Genomic DNA, 22,678 nt, shown 5'->3' with positions numbered 1-22,678 from the left:
CGTCTTGTAGCTGCACCAAGGAAACCTAAACCAGCAAGTATGCTTACTCCTGAATAATTGACGTATGTGTCGCAAAGGTCTGCTAGCACTCTGCCCCTCATATCATGTGTCAAATAAAAAGTTCTGGACATGAAGAAACAATGGATTTGGCAACATGCTGTGGAAAAAGAATTGTTAAATTAATAATAGACTGAAACTTGTTGTGAATGTCAAAGTAACAAGTTAGTCTTCGACCAAACTAATCAGCTATGCTGTAGATAATCTATGCCAAAATCACTTGGCACTCAAGAAAGCTACCTTCTTTGCTTTCTACCGCACAGCTAATGTAACCTTAACATATGAATTACAGAAGATATAATAGACTACATAAAGCCTCCGTATTGGATTCCTGGAAATGTAATTTTCCAAACAAAGTAAATCACCGCTATTGCATTCTGATAAGATTACAGGCTGTTTTGGCACTTATATAATTAGGTTTTCTGTTACTGATCACTGGTAAAATCTGCAAACACACTATATTATTAAAGTCATGAAATGAGTATATTAAGGGTGAAATCTAAAAGCACCTTTAAATGATGGATGTTTAAAGATTTATTTAACTTTCTCATAGCATGAGAACGAGTGTTCATGCAAAATATAGTTATTAAAACAGTTTATACACTTTGCATTAGTGTAACTGACATATTCATTAATAATTTTTTTCTCAGCCAAGAAAGAGCCAGAAATTCCTGAAGACCATCAAATTAATTGTTCATATTTTCTTTTTTTTGAGTTTGGGAAGTAAGACCTGAAATGGCAAGGGACCTATCTTCCTGATTTTATTAAGCCCATAAAACCACATCTCCCACCTAGGCTTTAGACCTAATCCTTTAATACACGGTGTGTCTAGAAAAGCTTAAATTGCAATTCATGTGAATGTAAAAAAAAAGAAAAAGAGATTACTTTGCATGAGGACATCCAGAGAGAGCCAGGGTGGCAGAGGACAAACCTAAACAAGGCCTTTAAAAGCCAAGCCATATTTGATCCTGCCTTCTATCCCGTGATGCATTTAATGTAGGTAGGGGGAAATATTTTGTTTTATAAAGGCAATCAAGATTATGTATCATTACATGTTTTACACCAACCCCCCCCCCAAAAAAAACATTAGCCACACTGCAATAACAGTTTGTCAGTGTGCTAAACAATGTATAAAGAACATATGCACTTGGTAAGCAACAACTTGTAGCGGTTACATCTTGTACTTCCATCTTCCAATGTGGAATCACATACAGTAAGATCCCACAGTCTCACGGTATAATAATATTTATATCCAAGTTTAAGTTTCAGATTTTCAGTGTGGTGACAGATTTTTGGACCCCACCATACTATTTGTTTATTTTGAGAACATGGACTCCCGAGCCGCACAGAGGTAAATTTAAAATGTGGGCCAACAGAATTCATTAGTTACTGTATTTAGGTTAATATTAAAGTGTTGGGGTGTATCCGGGGGTACCCTCCTGATATATGGGTCCTGTCATCTTCAATGCACCTGCTGAAATGCCCTTAGACAAACATGTCCCCCTCCACTGCAGCTAAACCTGAACGTGGCATAACAGAGAAACACAGTATTTGAGATATTCAAAATCTAATAAAGCAGAGTCAAATGATCATAGGCCTCGCTTATAATGATAATAATTATTTCATTATATCACCACCACACACTATCAGAAAACAGTTGCTTGTGCATGTATTTTTCTCCCGAGTATAAAAAGGACAATCACACTCCAGTCATTTTAAGTTGATCATCTCCATTTTTAATACAGGTGATATGAAACAAATGCAACAACCCTGTTTACACTTGGCTTCACATGAGCTTCCTTTGGGGGGTGGAGGGGCCGTAATGCTGGCTAACATGATCCTAGCAGTAACTGTTAGATTAGAGAGAAGGACTGTACACGATGCAGGTCACTGAATATGCGACAAAAACTTAAGGACAAGTAGGCGACAAACAGATGAGGAGGGGAAATCATCTCCGAACGTCACATGCACCAGCAACCCCCGAGAAAAGCTGTCGTCTTTCCTCTGCAGGTGAAAACAGTCACACGGATGTCATAGATACTGAACACGTGAAATCAGAACATAGAAAGGCCACTGATTTCACCTTTTTCTAAAAGCCTGGGTTGGATTTCAGTTGGGGATGACCAGACACACGCAATAAAGACATTATCTTCTATATCCCCTTGCATCTCCCCCCCCCAAACCTCTATTAATTTTTTTTGTTCTGTTTTGTTTTGTTTTCTGCTTTGTAATATACTTTTCATTATTTACAGGGATGTACACAAAATACACTTAAAAAGAGGATCTTCCATTTCTTCGCAATAAAATGTCACAGGACGTTTAGTATTGTCTCTTTTTTGTTACATTCCAGCCGAGAGCCATTCAAGAAAACGAAACGGAAAACTACTGTGATCAAAAAACACAAATGGCGTAAAACGTGGTCCTTAAAAAGGGTGTGTGTTTGAGTCCAGTTTGTGCCAGTGTGCAGTAACTCTAACGGGAGGCAACTCGAGGACGGCTAGGTGGAGTTGAAGTGACAGTCAGCATTGTCAGCAACCCACAATGTCTTTTCTCCACACTCCAGTGTATGGCATTTTTGTTCATCGCGAACACCAGGCGCCTTTTTGCTTTTCCAAATGACAGGTCTCTGTTAATTGACAGGCAATTTTAACACAAAAAAAAAGTGTCAGTGTTGTAGGGGCAGACAAAAAGGAGGTGCTTTTTTTCTCATATTCAGCATGTTATTTTTTTATATATGTATTTTTATTTATTTATTTATTTATTATCAGTGATACTATCATCTCCATTTGGATCATCTCCATCCTTTTTTTTTTTTGTAAGTGTGTGTGTGTGTGTGTATGCGTGTGTGAGTTCACAAAAAAGAGAGGTGCGCCCGCTGTTGGGGGTTCAGGTTCTCCCACAAATGAAAGCAAGGTAGGTTTATTCACAGTCTGGAGAAGGCATGTGTGTGTGTGTGTGTGTGTGTGTGTGTGTGTGTGTGTGTGTGTGTGTGTGTGTGTGTGTGTGAGGCTGACTGGAGAGGAGGAGTGTTTGTGTGCTGCTGAATCAAGGATATTCACGTCAGTTCAACAGTCACTGTAAGAATAAGTGGCAGGCATATCAGTCCAAGCTTGTGCAAACCAGGAGCCCCATCTGAAATAGGAAATAATAGTTATTAGTATTTGGCAGGAATATACTTATCACAACTTGCTCTTAATCCAGTTTTGCTTATAACACTGTCTAAAAAATAAAAATTTTCTAAAAAATAAGTTCTGTCATTATTTGCATAACCTCATGCCATTCTAAAACTCTGTGCTGTTGTTTTCTATGAAACAAGGTAAGAGAGTTTTGAAAAGTCTTTATGTGGCTCTAGTCAATCATTGGCTATCAAGCTTCACAAATGACAAAACAAAGCACTATAAAAGCTAAAAAAAAAACTAAAAAAAACGGACTCTATGATTTGTCATATACTGCAAAAATACAATAGATTTGTGTAAGAAAAATAATTCATTTAATCATACTGGAAAAAGCAGAGCTTCTGTATGAAAGAGTAAGCTTTGTTGTAGTACAGCGAGTCAAGAAATCTGTATGAGCGAGCTTCTTTTCTTAGGTATTTTACCTAATCATCTAATGCACTCTAAAAGGTTTGAAGGAGCTCTCCAATGGTGCAGGATCCATTTTAATATTCATGCATACTACACAATGTTCAATAAGCACTAAATGATGATGGCTGTCGTAAGTATTATGAGCAATACTTCAGTGCTGAAGTAATTTTATCACCATCTCTCTTATTTTCATTGACAAAACAAATGGTAATATATAACATTACTTCTACTTTTATGGCTTATACTGGTGTTAGTGCTATAATTCACATAACACAAGTACACATAATTTTTTTTTCTTATTTTATGGTCAAAACTCAGTGGTTATATTCAGAATGGAACCGTAGCGCAGTATATACTGTATACTGCCTCAAAAATGAAGAGTGAATATATTTAAATATTACAGTATACTACATTGTTATCACATGAGCTCATGACTTCATCGCATATGTAATTCTTAAATGATTTAACTTGAATGTAATTCCTATTTTAACAAAATATTAATTGAAAAGTATATATTTTTGTTTAAAAACATTTTTACTTCCGTTCAGTCACATAGTGCTGAAGGTGATGCAATAGTGTGGCAAACAGTATTCCACGCACTGGGCTCGAAATGTACGCTGCATATTTCGGCAAAAATGCATTAGGCCATCCATACACAAATTTAAATACTGTGCAAACTATAAACTATGCATGCCATTCTGAACATAACCAGTCTTTTTAACTAAGGATTCAGCAGAAGAATTCCAGACTTCAGGCCATTTGCGAGCACCAGAGTCTTTAGGGTGTTATTTTGTGAGTCGAGCGGGTGTTTGAGATTCAGACACATGTCAGACATAGTGACCTCCCGAGGCCTTGTTCTACAAGCCATTTGACTTGCATACGAGGGGCATCTGAGGCTCCACTCAAGATCGGCGCTCATATTGACCTGATTCTGTCCTTGCTCTCACACACCTGCCCTGCCGCATTTGCATATTCAAATTTACATCAGTAGACACGGAGGTGCACAGGAAAGAGGTGCGGTGAGGGGTTTCGGGTGAGGCGAAAGAGAGAGTGAAAAAGAATAAGAAAAAAAAACATAAGAAATAAAGGCAGAGGCCTCCTTCTGCCCTTCTGCCTGACAGTTCTTCATCTTTACATATGAGACTCTAAGAAACTGTAAATGAGCCAGCACTGAATGTATAAAACAACTGTAATCCATCACTGAATTATATTTGCTGTGGACGCGCTGGTGCATTGGTAAGTGATGGCTCACTTCTAGAATCTAAATGATGAAAGCAGCAAGCCTACAGAAGACACATGGCCTCTTGAGAGGAGGGGAGGATGGAGGGAGACCAGAGACAATAAAAACACAGTATGTAGCCTTAGAAAAGTCTCAGAGAGGGAAAGAATTAAAAAGACCAGAGGAATGGGCAAACTAGCTGTTTATTGAACCTCCTGTCCTCAGTATGGTTAGAGAGCAAGCCTATACTTTCACTTGTTAGATAGCTGTACTTAATCAAATCACAATTAAGCAATTTCACAATTCTATAATGCATATGAAGCAAATAATGATTTTGAAACATACAACAATTCCAAGAGAACAGTTCCACACATTATACTGCATTTATATATAGTATACTCTATACAATGTGTAATTCAATCAATGGTATCCAGTTATAATCTCGAAAATTTAATATGGTGATTTAAGCATCACCATATTAATGGTGATGCTTAAATATAAATATATATATGTGTGTGTGTATATGTATATATATATATACATAATTATATATGTGTGTGTGTGTGTGTGTGTGTATGATCAATGAGATATTGTTTTTGGTTCATGTGCTATTCTCACAATGTTACATTAAGTAGAGTGCAATGTATTTTGGGATAGTATTCTGACCTTGCTGCATTTCTGTAATTTTTAATAACTTCCGTTATGCAATTATACTACCCTTAGGAAGAAAACAGTGGAATTGCTCTCTCGTAATTCTTAATTCATCAAGGATTCTTCTTAAACAAGAGGCAGCAAAAAAAAAAAAAAAAAAAAAAAAACTCACACAGCGAAGGAATCTAGCTAATCATTGAAACGTTCAAATACTTACTGTTCGGATTCTGTGTGTTTTTCATCATACTTGGGTTTTCTGCAGAACAGAGAAGAGGAGGGGGAGTTGAAGATTAAGAGGTGAGGGTGGGGGGGGGGACTGTATTAATAGATATTATAATACGAGAGAAAACCATCATAGGTTTGTGCTAATGGATAAAAACCACAAGTCTCTTAGAGACAGGACTAGAACACAGCTGAAGAGCTGTCGGTAGCCAAAGTTCATTAGTTCACTTCTATTCTTGGCAAGCTTCAATGTAAAATCCACCAAAGACTGCAACCTTTTGAACTTTGAGCTCTCTGTGGATGCACAGATGAGCAAACTCCAGGAAAAAAAATAAATAACAATTTCTAAGAATCCTCAACCGCCTCCAAGACCGCAAAAATCTATTAACAAGACCTGATACTGCAAGCTTCCTTTCCCCTAAATGCTCATCTTTGTTCTTTAATACAGCTGAAGGGCTCTAATGAATGGCTATTGAAACAGGTCAATAGTAGCCCAGTTCAAAGGCTATTAATCACCATTCTTCCCTCTGTGCTGCTCGTGTTCAGACTCAAAAACACAAGGATGTTTTGAATGTGGTAGATGATGACATGAGCCACATCAGGCTTACATGGGCATTAATGCTTCCCCACATGAACCATTCCTGAGGTGATGTCATCCCTAAATAACTACTTTTCACTGAATGGCCTCCTGTACTCTTCTCCAAAAATCTGTAAATGTGTATGAAGAATAGAAATAATAGGCAGATTGAATATTATGTGTTCATTTATTTATTTTTTATTTTTCAGATAAACTGTTTTTGTGCAATTACAGTGAATTAGGATTGAAGCTTTGAAGGATCAGGAAGGATCCAACTGCACCAAAAGCATCATGGTCCACACGACTCACCCATAAACACTGATCAATTAAGTTGCTGTTCACTGAAAATCTTGACATCTGCCTGCACATTTAAATAATGCATTTTTAGGATTTTCTCCAATGACTTGGTTGATTCTGTGTTCACAAAACCAGTATGAACTCACTGATTTAATTATCTGGCTGCAATGGTTGGCAGTTCACTTAAGGGGAAACTTTTAGATCGCTTGAAATATAGAGGATGGACAACTTCATGGACCGCTTTAATTACGTAAGATTCTTTTTCATTCTTTTTGAGGTTTAAAAGCTTCAAACTATTTTTTAACAAATACTCAGTCAAGGAGATACTGCCTTTGTTACATGTGTCATTCCCAAAATGCAAGCTCAAGTCAAATGCAATGCATTGCCTCGTGGAATCTCTGTAATTTTCTACAACTTTAGTGTGGTAAAGAGTAACCAATTCTTCAATTTTTTGTTTTATTTTGAATAAAATGAGGCTGGGTATATTATGATTTTTTTTTTTTATTGTGTGAGCCCTATCCTTACCAAAATTCATATGTAAATTATCATGTATTATTTTAAAGAAGTGAGAAGCAATGTTTTTGCATGTGGTTGAATCTACAATAAACAACTGATTCAATTGATCATGGGTGCAATTGTATCTTCACGCCTGATGGTGAAGCATATTCAAGCTTGTTGTCCTCAGCCTTGGCTGTCATTCGGATTATCCAGAGGAGCACCGACTGTCCTTCATCTTCCAAAGCACATCTTTGATTAGATCTGCGCTCACGCTATAGACAGATCTCTCATAAACCCTGACAGCCTCGAAAGCTCAGGGGGGAAATTAGTCCAGGGGCGGCAAAACACACACACACACACACACAAGCATCAGCAAGCAATCTCTTTCTAACATCAATGAGAACAAAGCCAAGACTTAGTGGGCACAGCATCTGTTGTAGCAGCAATGGATGGCCAGACACCACCACGGGGGAATGAAACTGTCACACAATAACACAAAAAGGCTATTTTTCTTTTAACAACATATTTGTGCTAAAAAAAAAAAGATAATATCCCTTAAGAAAAGACATCTGTGACCCAAAAAAAAAATCTAAAAATATTGCAGATTTGACCATCATGTGTAATAGTAATTGTCTATTGTCACAAAATTTCTGAAAAGGCTGCTTCCTTGCATAGTTTAAATAAATAAATGTCCTTATATGCAATACTTGGTTTTATTTCGCACTTTATCACTAACAAATTTTTTATTTTTGTTGACTAATATTTGAGTAAATTTGACTAAAACCATTGAATGACTTGTCAAAATATTGGCTTAATTTAAAGGATATTGTCTACAAATAATAAATAAATAAATAAATAAAATAAAATCCAATAGAATACAATGAGAAACAGAATTCCATAAAAAAAAGACAATTAATTATTTTATTTAGGATAGAGATAGTTTACTGTTGGAGCTACTCACCAAAAACAATGAGGCGTATGTGTGTGTCAGTGGAGCCCAGTGGATTCTGGGCCGTGCAGCGGTACATGGAGCCATTCAGTTCTGCAGGCACTCGCTCCAGCACCAGTTCCTTCCCATCTCTCTCAGCACTGCCGTCCAGCAGTCTGTTGCCAACCCGCGTCCAGGTGTACAGAGGCTCAGGAAACACCTCATTCTGGAAGTAGTGTGTGTGTGTTTAGTACACAGGGATGTGTACAGTAAGGAAAAAAGAATGAAGAGAAAAAAATCAGTCATCATATACATAATAAATCATAATGTTGAGTAAAATCACAATTGATTTTAACACATTATTTTACATTGATTTAGTTAATACAGAATTAATATATCAAACATGTATATGTTTAAATAATTATCAGTTCAAAGGCATCTTATGTCATTAAGTGCTTCCTTTAAAAAAATACAAAATAAAACATCAATACACAATACCTTTCCATTTGGAAGAAAGGACAAACAATAAGAGAAATAAATCTTGCACCAAGTCATCAATTAAATGCAGCAATACTACATTGATACAATTGAAGCATTTCTTGTTATATACTTCCAGGAAGAGGAATGTAATGGGTTTTATGGTTGTAAGGGGGCAATGAAAAAAACATCACAGTAAACAGGTAATCCACAAGAGGCAAAAGAATATCAAGTATTCTTATTTGCTCCTTTGCAGTGCATGGTGTAGCATTGTCTGCAACTATGCCTGGAAGCCCACTAACACAATACAAAATTTCATTTTCATAATTTTGCAAGTACTTGCCTTTTAAATACTTGTGGAAGCTCAAGATCATTTGATTTCACACAAGAGGTCAGGTGTTATGAAGCTCAGAAATCTCAGTGTCTGTGCCAAGGCTACACACTGATTCATTGTAGATCCATTTTCCAGACATGGCAGAGGATATCTTTCCCCTGCTGATCAAACCAGTCTAACCCATGTTCTAGGTGTGATAAGTGACTGGCTGGCACAATCAATCTAACTTTACAAAATCATGTGGCTTGTCTGGATGACCTTTGATAATGGCTCATTGGAGAGTGTGGCTTGCCTGTGTCTCTGGACTTCCACATTCACACCATGACAGCAAGGAAATGAGTTTGCACTTGCTGGGGGGAATCAGGTCAGTTCCAGATAAAAAAAAATAAATAAAATATCCCCCATGGCACTTGACTGGTTAAAATCAAGACATAACAGTAAGACAAGCTCTTGGAGAGCATAAATGATCAGCACTCAAATGCAAAGTTTAAATTAGAAAGGAAGGAGACACCAATGTGAGCTCATCTGTTGGTGGTTAACTAGTTTCTACGTAAACCAAAGGGGATATTGAGTCTGTTTTTTTTTGTGTGTGACTGTTTGAACTGCAGGGTAGTATTTAGTGTTCTGTCTTAACATTTATCTTATCTACATGTGAAACCCAAGGTCTTGGAGCAGCTAAGGATAAGGGAGATGTTCTTCCAAATACATTTCTATTGGTTTTGAAATCTTTTGTGCAAATATTAAGATCCAAACTTGGATTTATGTCCCCGTCAAGCCTGTTTATGGTGACCATTCTTCTATTATTTAAAGGTGTACTTCAAATAAGTAAAATGTGGGTGGAATAAACACACAGGTCTGCCAGACAAACTGCCCATGCACCAACCAACTTACTCCTCTACTCAGGAAACTCCATCTTAGTGCTTTTCCTATTTTGAAGCATGGTTTTTAGCTAGTCTGAACTGGTCCAGGCTGGTCAACTGGTCTAATTGGACACTGAAGAGTTTAGACTGGAATTGCTGAAATCTAAATGCTCTACAAGCTTTTCCAATTCTGATCTGCAAATTACAATTACTACATCTGCTAACCACCAGTATAGACCAGCTAATGACCAGCTTGCACAAGCTCACAGCCCCTTTTAACTGGACAGAACACAGCTAAACCTGAAATATCCTTGAGGAATAAAACACAACTACTGTAACACTCTTTTAAATTCATGACACAAACAAAATAGCGTAAAGTAGATTCAGTGATGATAGCATATCAGGTCTAATTTCTTTCCACCTGAATGCCGTTGGCTAGACACATCTCTGAGTCAGAGCTGTCACAAAGATTGGGCGGATCATCACCAAACTGTTCTGTGTTTATCTGCTGGGGAAGATTTTTTTTAGCTCTTGGCAGACGATGATAGTTACACTGAGACAATCTCCCTGCTTCACTAGGCTTGTGGAACTGATGGACTATTGAAGCAAGTATAAATTTGGCACCGTTGACAGTAGAGCGCTTCTGGCTAGCTCTGTGCTCACACCTGTTTTGCTAGCTAGTCTGACAAGAACAAACGAAAGAAGCAAAATCTCTGAAAGCTGCAGTGAAATACATCAACAAACAGCTGATTTTTTTTAATCGGATGCGCTTATGCCTTCTGGTGAGAATACCAAACAGAGGAGTTTAGCGTTAGCAAAAAGAAGCTAAACGTTAGCATAATAAATCAGCCTGCCATATTTCTAGGGCTAGTTGTTGCCAAGCTTAGATTTTTCATCGCAAAAATTGTTTCGTTTAAAGCATTTTACTGGAAAGCATCTTTTAAACAAGAAATATTTATATGAGAAACAAAACAGCAGTTAATAAGACTAAAGAAAATATTACAGCCTAACCTTATACTTATATATTATGGCCTAACCTTATACAAAACTATACTATTTTATATATATATATATATAAAAGAGTATAGTTTTGGGGGTATAAATATATATATATATATATATTATTAAATATATATATATATATATATTATTTTTTATTTTTTATTGTCATAACTGAATTATTATTTTTTCTTATTAAGCACAAACATAACAATTTAGTGAGGTTTTATAATTAACAAAGGGAAAACATTATTTGTCAACAGGGTAAAACATAAACTCACTAATTATTCTCAGAAAGTGTTAGAATTTTGCTGCTCAAATAATTGTTTCTAACTTTGATGATTTTACGTCCTATATTATTCAGATATTTCTAATGGAAAACAATACCTAATTAATAAGAAAATTGGTAACCCTTTATAGCGAACACATATTCACTATTAACCAACAGTTTTCCCTGAATAAACTTATAATTTTGCTGCTTATTAACAGTAAGTAAGTAGTTGTAGTTTAGGTAGGAAGTAAGGGACCTAAAATATGGTCATACAGAATAAGGCAATAATATGTGCTAATATACACCCAATATTGCAAGTAATATGCATGCATGCTACTGAGAACTTAAAATAAAGTATTACCAAAAAGTATTATTATTATTATTTTTTTAATGTTCTGAAACACCAATTATTTCCTTTAAAAGCTAACAGCATTCAAACATCTAAATGGAACAAATGTGACCCATGTTATCGTTTAGCGATTTTATGATAGTTTTCATTTAAAGATATTTATTAAATGCAACACCACATTCATTTTGTTTCCTTTCTTCTGTGTTTATAGATGACACTGAAATATAGAGTGCAAACAACAGAAAAATCAATTGGGGAAAGAAAGATAATCGCAACTTAAATGCCATTTCTTCTAAAGAGCAAAGAGTCTGTACACCATTTACAAATGCATTTTGATTCTTCTATTAGACTCTTATCTTATCTCACAACCAATAAATGTCCACTAGTTTCTAATAACCTTGAGTGCTCAAGTGTTTTTTTTTTTTTTTTTCGCGTTGCAGCCCCAAGTGCTTTTCAATAGATCATTTTCAGAGTTTTTGTTCTTATGACCTTTGTAGGACTTTGAATACCCCCTATTTTGATTTCACAGCAACTTACATGATTGAACGGTTAGATTTTGTCAGTTGCAGTGCACCCCTCCTCGGACAGGCTGAACCATTTGGATTAATAGCTCATGGTTAGCAGTACCAGGTCAGGAGCTGACAGATACATGTGTTGTATTGTACACTCTGTAAGAATGGTCACTATAGCCATATATCACACAGGCTTAACTGCACTTGCGGGACAAAACTCCTCATATCCAAAACTGAACTTGGCCCTGGTTTCATAACCCCCATGGACTTACCACTGGAGATCCTACCTGGAATCCTTGGACGGTGATGCGAACCGTATCCCCTACCTTTGCTCTGGTAGGGGTTATCGTAAGCTTGGGGCCTTTAGGAGCCGCTACGGAAGTAAATGAGAAAAAAAAAAACTGTCATTCACAACAATACTAGTATACCAGCATAGCATTAACAGAATAAAGTCATGGCATTTGACTTGGAGGTCAACTTGGAGATTCTCAGTTTCCTTCATTGAAATGGCTGAGGAGTATTTATTTCCCAAGAGAGACAAGGACCTAAATTGGGTAGACACTCATTACTGAAGAAGAAACAGAGCATGCAAGGCAAACGGTGGAGGAAGTAAGATAAGAGACACTTAGAGAACTAATTCCCTTGTCTTGTGTGGACCGAATCTCCCAGATGGGTTTAATTTGGTCTCAGAGAATGGCTGGGATGTGATGAAGGAAAGGAAGGTTAAAACATCATATTTTGACCTTCTCAGGCACTGAGGATTTCTCTTGTGTACTCAGGGGGAAGATAAGAAAGTGATTTTGGACATGTCTGGAAAGTGAGACCACAAGTTTCTCAAGTGAAACTTCCTCTATTCGGCAGCACGGTCTAGGCACTTTATAGCGACAGAGTCTGAGTGCGAGAATGTCTCCGACTGGTCCCGAGTTAAGTGGTTCTCCATCATTTACCAAGATTACCAGCATCCACTCTATGTACCTCTGAGAACAAATTTTGTGAGCCGCATGTTTATGCTAACACATAATTCCAGAGCGAATATTAGTAAATGAAGATTGGACTTTAAATTGTTCAAAAATACATCCCACTGTGGCCTTTTTTCAACTCTCATTACGGCTAATGCTATGCTTTGGCTCCAACAACACATACAGATAATCCAGCTACTGAGACCTATGTGAAACAATGGCTAATCATGCTTTTAGCCATCAATCAAGCCACAGAGTGTCCAGCAAAAGCTAATGAGGCATCAGGCCAGTCTTAGTCAGTTTATTCATTACCCCCCGGTGCTGTGCTGCTTAATGGATTCAAATTTGTAATGGGTCCTATGAATGTGTATTTCACACATAAATCAAGTTATGGCAGGACACTACACCAAATGCACAGAAATCCTCTTTTGCCTACTTGCTTATTATGGAAATGATCGGGGATATTAGGGGCCAGGCTTTGCGGAGTGGAGAAAGAGATGTGAAATGCAATACACAAGAGAGATTAAGAGCTTGTCAAGGCATGAATCATGACTCAATGACTCAATTGATTTTCCCTAAGAAAACAGTTTAAAAACAAAAGGAGACCATTGATAGGGCCTGTGTTCTGACAGAGCAATGGGCACTCAAAGGCTGACCCTGCCTTTTCCGTACCAAGTGGTTGAATTAACGGATCAATACTTGGATTGCCTAACCTAAGCCCTAACCACCGGAGCTGACAAAAAAATTCACTGAGCTGTGACATTTTCCTACCCGTGGTGCCAGGTAACTGTTCAGCCCTAGTATTTTTTTTATTTATTTTTTTTTTAAAGAAAAAAAAGGCTAAAATTGCCTCTGTTAAAAAGCATTTTGAACAGAATTAGCCTGAGAAAGCTTTATGAAAAGCTTGCTGTTAAAGTAAGGTGATGGTCAGATGTTTAGGACCAACTCCAGGGGGAGCATTTGATGACCCATGTCCTCACCTTTGATTATGGCTGCGAGCACTGTATCCGATGGGCCACAGAGACATTGACTTTTCAACAAAGTCTCAAAGTTTAGTCTTCTAAACATTATTACTAAACTTGTCTTAATGCACAATTAAATATACAATATCAACTAAACTTGTGAAACTTGTGTATACAATAAATTCAGTGCACACAGACTGAAGTAGTTTAAGTCTTTGGTTCTTTTAATTTTGATGATTTTGGTTCACATTTAACAAACACCCACCAATTCACTTTCTCAACAAATTAGAATACTTCATAAGACCACTAAAAAAAAACAAAAAAACATTTTAAGTGAATTGTTGGCCTTCTAGAAAGTATGTTCATTTACTGTACATGTACTCAATACTTGGTAGGGGCTCCTTTTGCTTTAATCACTGCCTCAATTCAGCGTGGCATGGAGGTGATCAGTTTGTGGCACTGCTGAGGTGGAATGGAAGCCCAGGTTCTTTTGACAGTGGCCTTCAGCTCATCTGCACCACTGGGTAACAGTCCAGTTCCTCTTCTCCTTAGCCCAGGTAAGATGCCTCAGGAGTGGCTTAACAAGAGGAATATGACAACTATAGCCAAATTCCTTGCCATGTCTGTGTGTGGTGGCTCTTGATGCCTTGACCCCAGCCTCAGTCCATTCCTTGTGAAGTTCACTCAAATTCTTGAACTGATTTTGCTTGACAATCCTCATAAGACTGCGGTTCTCTAGGTTGGTTGTGCATCATTTTCTTCCCTTCCACTCAACTTTCTGTTAACATGCTTGGATAAAGCACTCTGTGAACAGCCAGCTTCTTTGGCAATGAATGTTTGTTCCCTCTTTGTGAAGGCTGTCAGTGCTTATCTTCTGGACAACTGTCAGATCAGCAGTCTTCCCCATGATTGTGTAGCCTAGTGAACCAAACTGAGAGTCCTTTTCGAAGGCTCAGGAAACCTTTGCAGGTGTTTTGAGTTGATTAGTTGACTGGCATGTCAGCATATTCTAATTTGTTGGGACAGTGAGTTGGTGGGTTTATGTTAAATGTGATTTTGAGTTTCACAATTTGAGTTGAATTACTGAAATAAACTTACACATGACATTCAAATTAATTGAGAAGCACCTGTATATATGTATATAAATAAACGCCCAAGCTGGTGTTTTTAGCATGGCTAACACTATCCAACTTGATGACTTAGTGCTTAATGTAATTTACGCAAGTACAACATGTTCCTGGATCAACATTTTTATCAACCAATCGGATTCTACCATTAGGTTTACTTTTGACTGTTGATACAAATGTTCTTCCAGGACTAACAAAGAATTCATGTTCAATATGTATAAATCATGACGTATTTACCCCGGCTTTCTTCTCAGACTTGTTTGACCAACTTCTCATGGTTCACTGAAACTCTAAGCCATTGAAACTCTTGACAGAGAAATAAGATTGTTTGAATGTACAGAGATTCATTCACACTCCCACACACCAACCCACAACAAACATCTGCGTACTTATTATCAGTCTATTGGGTGGAGGAACTTGGCGTGCAGGCATAGATCATCTCTAGCCTCTGGATGTGAGAATATAACTCATTCCCCTTCTGTGTTTTTGCTGAATCAGTAGCACCTTTACCCATGCAAATCCTTACTGCTGAGACTGGCTCAGCTTTAATTATGGAGAGGCACTGACTGAATCACTGCATATTTGGATAAGACTGACAGACAGCCAAGTCAGGGCAACAAGCCCAGCCGTGATGCTCTGAGGTGAGGACGGTGTTCTGAGAACACCGCCTCCACAGACCAACCGAATCCATTTAGAGCGCAGCACAAGTGTCGCCTCATTAATATTCAAGGAATGTTATACAAATTTGAGTCGCTGTCAAGATGTTTCTGTCTCATGTGAAAATATTCAAAACTGTGAAATATTTATGTCTTGTGAATGCTTCTATCAGTTGCTTTTCATTTTCTGACTGGGTACAGGTTAGTGGATCACCTGTACTGGAAGTGTCTTGATAATAACTGAAATGAAACCTTCTTCTAGAGCAACTGCATACATTATATCTTCAAGTCTTATTTCCTCAGGTAATGGCAGCTAAAAAAAATCAGCTTTGCCATAACAGGAATTAATTACATTTTAGAATATTCAAAAATAAATCATTTTTATTTTTATTTCACAATATTACTGTTTTTACTGTACTTCAAAAATGACTGTTTTGCACATGCTAAGCAATGAATAAAGAAAACAGGAGACCATGCCGGAGTGGGACGAGAATGACGGAGCAAGTGAGAATGAGAAATATTGAATGGAAAAGGCATCAGCTTCTAGACCGTCTTCTCTTTCTTCATCTTATCCCTGTTTTTTTGTCCTTTCCCCCACCTTCATCTCTTTCTGCACTGCTCCTGCACCACTAAGTGAGAGAAATGTCTCTGTTTATCTTGTCTTGAGTCTCATCACTTGCCTCTTTCTGAGGCCTGATAGCAGAGACTACAAGTGAGTGCTGCCTTTGAAGTGATAATGGGATCGTCAGACCATCTTTGTTGTAGCTTTAAAAGCAAAAGCTGCGAAAATAAGCCTCTCATCCATGAAAATACAAAGGTATGCGTGTATCCCATTGTTTGGCGGAGTTGCGCCACAACTTTCATTATTACAGTATAAACAAGTGAACACAACAAAACAATTTCACTGGAACAAATATGAAACAAAACAAGCAGTTAGGCATATCCTCGTTTTAGCATCTTAATTAGTAGATGGGAGACTTTTTTACGATTATCAGTGGGTTGCAACAGTGAGATCCAGCAACAATGCTGTCTTTGAGCGCAATGTGAAATTCCTTTTATGCTTGATTTCTTTAATTCAGGTTGACTTTTTCAATAACGTGGTTAAGTTAACTCAATCTACTGCCCAGACAGCTCAATGAATTGGCCTGTCAGTCACTGGGAGATTTTGCATTCTGCATTAGCAACTGCAATCTGCTTGCCTGTAACGCAATTAAGCAGCAAATAGAAACCAGTGTTGGTCTCACTACATCTGTCAGATGGGGATGTAAAAGGATTCACCCACGATCAGACGAGAGAAGGTGAATAACAAGGTTGAAGGTCAAAAACAAAACTTTCACATTGATCTAAAGATCTGCATCCTGCCAAATCAATGCTAAAGCCTACAAAAGCAAGCTTACCCAGTATGACCTCAGTCTGCATAGGCATGGAGAGAGCCGGGTGTGTGATCTCGCAGCTAAACAGGGCGTCGTTGTCCAACTGCGGATTCAGAGTCCAAGTGAGTTTGGCCTGAACCAGCACAGACCCGTCGCTCTGGGGGATCTGCGTGTTGCTGAAGTAGTACAGGGGGTCAGTGCTCTGAACCCAGCGTGGGAACTCTCGGCTGACCACTGTCTCTGGGATGGTCTCTGTGGCCGGGCTGGTCTCTTGGCCCGGTTGTCTGGCCATGTAGCTCCGCCCAGGGCTCTCTGTGTTCAGGCGTCCGGGCCTGCCATCCGGGCCCAGCAGAGATAGAGACTTTCTCAGCTTAGTGTCATCCAGATCCCTGCTGATCAGAGGTCTGGCTCCATGCACGCCAGCGGGACCACCGCCCTCGTAACCCACGGTGGGTGAAACATAGGAGATCACCTCTATCAACTCTCCATCCCGCTTGAAATATACCTGTAAGAGAGGCAGAAGGTTAATAATTCTGCACTTCAATCAGACTAAATTATTTGAAAGAGTGAGTGAATGAATGTATTTGGGATAGAAACAGACTCCAATCAGCACCTAAATATGCTAAAAACAAACAAACAATCAAACACACACACACACACACACAAATATAAATAATTAAATAAGAGTAGGATGGAAACTACAGAATTTCTAAGAGGACAGGCATTATAATTTTTTCCTTCTTGATTTTTTTCTCATGATAACATGGTTAAAATGCTTAAAACGTTAAATGCATTGCGTTCTTATTATGCGCTCATCTGCTTGTCTGTACATATAATGCTTTATATATATTTAATGTGTTTACTGAGTCTTTTTAAAGCACTGTCTTAATGCATTAAGCCACAGTAAACATTATCCTTATAATGGTTTTCTACTGGAGGAAAATGCTTAACGTGTAATTAAACACGTTGTACTCTTATTATGGGCTCATGTTCTTGTCTGTACAATGAAATATAAATCATTATTTGTATGATTACAAATCATACAAATCATACAGATCACAAGAAAATTAGTCATGACAAGAAAACAACTGAAAAGATGGCAAGAAAACAAACTTTTGTTGAGAAAATTAAGTCATTATCACAAGAAAAACAATTCATTTTGTGTTGAGATCATGAGACAATTAAGTTGTTATCACAGGAAAACAAGAAAGAAAAAAATAATAATAATGCAAGGCCTCTTAGAACTTGCGTTGGAAACTGACTTCATAAAGCCCCTAAAATACTCTCTCAAAATAAATGAAAATAAAATTTCTAAAATTTATGAAATAATTTACTGTAAAATTAAAAATAAAACTAATACATAAAATAATAATAATAATAATAATAATAATAATAATAATAATAATAATAATAATAATAATAATTGTATTATTATTATTATTATTATTATTTTATTCCAGCTACTTTATTTTCCTTGTCAGTTTAAAATGCATTTAATTTACAATTTGTATATGTGAATTGATTGCTTAAATTTTTATTTGTAATAACGTTCGACAACTTCTTGTTGGTGCATCAAAAGAAACAGTGAATGCATGAAGACGATGAAGACAAAAAAAAACTTTGTCTGTTTAAATATAATCTCAAAACTCTGTCTCTGGATACGCAGGCTGGTATTGAAATTTTTTTCAGATTACACATTTCCAGCATGAAAGCCAGCATCATTTTGGTGTAAAAAGGCATGAGAAAACTTTACAAAGAATGAGGATGCAATAGTCAGTATCTGCCGCAATCAAAGTAAATTGTGAAATTACCTAAACAAAAGTATCTGGGACAACGCAAAAAGCATCATTCAGCCCACAGCGCCAGTGAATGGCAAGTATACATGCCACAGTTTCTGCTTTGTGTTTGTGTTCCACTCGCTGTAACAGCCTCTCTTCACTACAGTGCATTTGGGTATTAAGATTCCCGGCTGGTAAATCACTTGACAGGGAATTAAACTCCCACTTCAACGCACAACCTCCAGATATGTGTATTAAATTCGGTAGGCCTAATGCCTGTAGCATTAATGTTTGCACAGTGCTCTGCTTGTACCACTTTTACTCTCAATCCCTCCTTTTCCTACCCTCCACTGCTTCACAAGAAGGAATAAGAGGGGTTCGGCATAAAGCGGATATATATATCTGCTTGTCCATTATGGGACCTTTGAACACTTTAATTTCCGTTTGCACAAGATCAAAGTTTCATTGCATTACACAAGACAAGACCTTTCCTTGCACTGTAGCCCTTTTGCCCTTTCTTTATCTGTGTGTGGCTTTGTCTGGCTTTGATTTGATCTTAACATTAATGCCCCCGCACTCTGTTGGCAGAATAAACATAATGCAACAAGGGTGAATTAAGCTCTCGTCCTTGAGAAGTCTTGTTTCCTGCTAGCAATGTCATAAGAATTCATAGAACGGCGAAGCGAGAGAGGCTTGTAAGGAACAGCGCTATTTCCCTCCATGCAAGGACTGTTTTTGCAGCTAATGTACTCTAAAGTACACACTTTATCTTGGCCGCTGAGAGGGGTTAACAGCGTATACCACACTGTGGCTTTTACTTGTATTATCTGACTATTTGTGCCTGCAGCCACAGGGAAGAGCAGACAAAGCAGATGCATAGTGGAACTCTCATGCTAATAGTTAAGGCTCCAAACAGCAGCTAGTGCCTAATATTAGTGCTTGTGTGAGATAACAAAACAATGCCTTGACTACAGAGCCATTTAGAAAGGACAATGCAATAACTCACGGTACGGCTGAAAAGAGGCTAGTTCATGTCCAATGAATGGAGGATCTATAGGCTTCGGTTTTACTTAGTCAAACAAAGCTGCATGAGGGAGTTTTCTAAGCATGCATAGGCTAGCTTCTGTCTTTGTCTTTGTAACATTATCACGGTCCCAATTTTTTATGTAAACACACTATATTGAGGTTGCATAAACCCCCCAGGGGGACTGGTACTGTACGAGATGTACAGTAAGTTGCTTTGGATAAACATTCAGTGAAATAGTAAACTACGATAGTTGTTATCCACTAATTTTTTTTTTTTTTTCTCTCCAAGGCTTTTGCTTGTCCAATCAGAGCAGCAGTAATATGTTCACTCTAATAAAAGGAGAGAGAGAAAAAATGGAAACGTTGAAAACAGTACTAGTGTGAAATGCTATTACCTTGCAACTGTTTTCTATTTTAATATATTTTAAAATGTAATCTCTTCTGTGATGACAAGGCTGAATTTTCAGAAGGCATTCAGAAGACATTTTAGTCTTTCGTGTCACATGGTCCTTCAGAAATCATTATAATATGCTAATGAACTGAAACCAAACCATTTGAAAGGTGGCATGTTTTTAAATCAATATATTTTTCCCCACTTTATAAGGTAAATTTGCAAAAGTAACTTGCAAAAATATGCAATACAGATACACACACACACAGACACAGTAAAATATTACGGATGTTAAATAAATGTCTGCTACATAAATGTTTAAGTTAATAAATGTCACTTATAGCCAAATGTTGCAAAGCTTAGAAGTGTACAAACGAACAAAACTGTGAGCTTTGGTTTATCATACAAACTATTAATTTCTATTAATTCTATCTTGGGTTAATGAATGTTAAGTCTGAGTCTCAGTACCTTTATGTCGCCAGTATGTGGAGCTATAGATCCTCTGCCACAATCTGGGTTAGATCTGAGAGAGAGATAGTCTGCCTCTGCAAATAGTGCACAGAACTCCTTTTCATAGCCATGCTAATCACCAAGGTAACGGTCACACAACATGCTCAACTCATTCCCAGCCTTGTTCTTTGCAAACACGGCCTCTTCAATTATTCATACTGTAATATAGCTCCTTGAATTTTGCCCTGTTTGAACATAATTCAGTTTTTGTGTTTTACGGCTGGCATACTTGAGTTTTTACTTTAACAGTCTCAAACATGTATGCTCTTACCAACATTTTTCCAAAGAAATGTGAGTCAACATGCGCTTAAGTTTTGTTTAAAATTGGTTAAAGATGTCCCACAATGTCCAATTGGTATGTTATAATAATTACCGTACATTACGGTAAGCGCCATTAATCATTTTAGCAGAGCATTTCTTATTACTGTTAATGACTTATCACACAATGAGCAGGAAAAGGACATTGTTTCTTTTCACAGGGGATAATCAATTGTCCTTATTCATTTCTCTCTAATGTGGCTTCAATAATTGCCTTGTATCTACAGCCATAGTCACAATGCTCATTTCCGTCGATACAAATTAGATATTAGACATGTTTGATTCGCTGTTGATGGCTATCTTTGATTGGTTGTTGTCTGGGGAAAAGCAGAGTTTCTGAAGTCCTTTTTAGTCACATGCCTAACCCCCACGCAACCCGAAATAGTTCTGCATGAACGCAAACACTCGTGTCTCACGCCTTAGTAAGGGGGGTAATTACACAGCAGCCAATGTAGAGTCTATCCAAGCAAGATATATTGTACAATAATACAGTAAGTGCTGAAATAAGCCAAAGTATCATGTAGTTCAGTGCCCTTGAAGTGCTTTTGGCAGTTTTTAGACGTGCAACATTTCAAAGGAAAGAACCCCCCCCCCCCCACCCCTCAGTATCAGCTCTTGAATCATCGGTGTTCCAACACGCTTTGCACAATGGATGTGCACAAAAAAGCATGTGTGTGCCCGCATCTCTGCGGATTTGAATCAAACAGGGATGTAATTCTGCATGCTCGCCAGAGCACTATGCTTCACGCAGCCAGCAGAAGGGTTTGCCCGTGAATGGACACTAATGAAAGCACCAACATACAGCTTATTGCCAAGTGCACTATTTTGAGTGGAAAGCTCATTTAGATTGACAACAGGGGATGTTCTTTTTATACTTCCTAAAAATTGTCATATTTGATCACTAGAGTGTTGAAGAGATGATGTCCTTACTCATACTCGGAAGCTGTTCTGGCTGATGTCGTAGTATGTCAGCGTTGCGTGATTAGTGACGAATGCGGATAGAGAGAGAGAAAAAAAAAAGGCCAGTCATGAATTAGAAGTACAAACCGAGGATTTGCTAAGAACAATGTCAGAGGATTTCTATAAAAAACCAAGAGGTGACTGGTTTTCCTTCGCTATAGTAAGGAAACTTTGCTTTGTTTGCTACTATATATGAACTCGCGAGACTCTCATATCTCAGAGGCCCGCTCGCTGCGCATACATGCATCATCACGCATCATCCGCTGAAACGGTTTCTGTTTATGACAGATAACAGAAGTGAGAGAAAAGTGTTTATTACTTTTTAAATACGGATATGTTTCTTACAAAAATGCATGCATTCACTTTCACAATTTTCACAATATTCAAAGGGCCATACATTCGAAGGCCTTTATTCACCCATTTTCAAAAACTTTTAACTAACCCTTTCGCACGTTTTTCATGTTTTATTCAAAATAATTGCAAACATACTCACTATTTTATAATATCTGATATTCCGATTCTGAAATATGTGCAAGTAAATATAATTGGTCGCTTAAACAATTTTATATCGACCGTGTTAGTTGATCTATACTAGGTGATGGGCACCGCCAAGTTAGATCACTCTGAATCCGAGCTGTGGGATTTACAACACATAAATTCATCCTCTCTTCCCAAAACACAATGAAATAGGACTCTGGTAAACTGAGAGAAGAGCAGAGTAAACTTTATAGTTACCTACATAATCTGTATATCAATAAAAACATGAAATCAGATTGTATTTGT

At 37.6% G+C, this 22,678-nt stretch overlaps 1 protein-coding gene across 4 annotated transcripts in view; it reads right to left on the bottom strand.

Annotated features, from left to right (window-relative positions):
- Window positions 1-1,767: 1,767 nt before the first annotated feature.
- LOC127968672 (immunoglobulin superfamily member 21-like) overlaps window positions 1,768-22,678 on the bottom strand; it is a 175,532-nt gene continuing 154,621 nt past the window's right edge. Inside the window, exons 6-11 of one of the 4 annotated variants that reach the window (XM_052570005.1) lie at window positions 16,937-17,417; window positions 12,108-12,208; window positions 8,067-8,259; window positions 5,729-5,767; window positions 3,117-3,189; window positions 1,768-2,683 (exon numbers count right to left, since the gene is read on the bottom strand). In XM_052570005.1, the coding sequence (XP_052425965.1) occupies window positions 2,530-2,683; window positions 3,117-3,189; window positions 5,729-5,767; window positions 8,067-8,259; window positions 12,108-12,208; window positions 16,937-17,417 (1,041 nt within the window). In that variant the 3' untranslated portion in view covers window positions 1,768-2,529. Of the gene's footprint in view, window positions 3,190-5,728; window positions 5,768-8,066; window positions 8,260-12,107; window positions 12,209-16,936; window positions 17,418-22,678 lie in introns of all 4 variants that reach the window. The other 3 variants (XM_052570006.1, XM_052570008.1, XM_052570007.1) reach the window with 3 other exon arrangements.

This window comes from Carassius gibelio, chromosome B11, assembly GCF_023724105.1.
Source record: "Carassius gibelio isolate Cgi1373 ecotype wild population from Czech Republic chromosome B11, carGib1.2-hapl.c, whole genome shotgun sequence".
Lineage (NCBI taxonomy): Eukaryota > Metazoa > Chordata > Actinopteri > Cypriniformes > Cyprinidae > Carassius > Carassius gibelio.
This window is presented reverse-complemented; position numbering and strand designations above follow the sequence as displayed.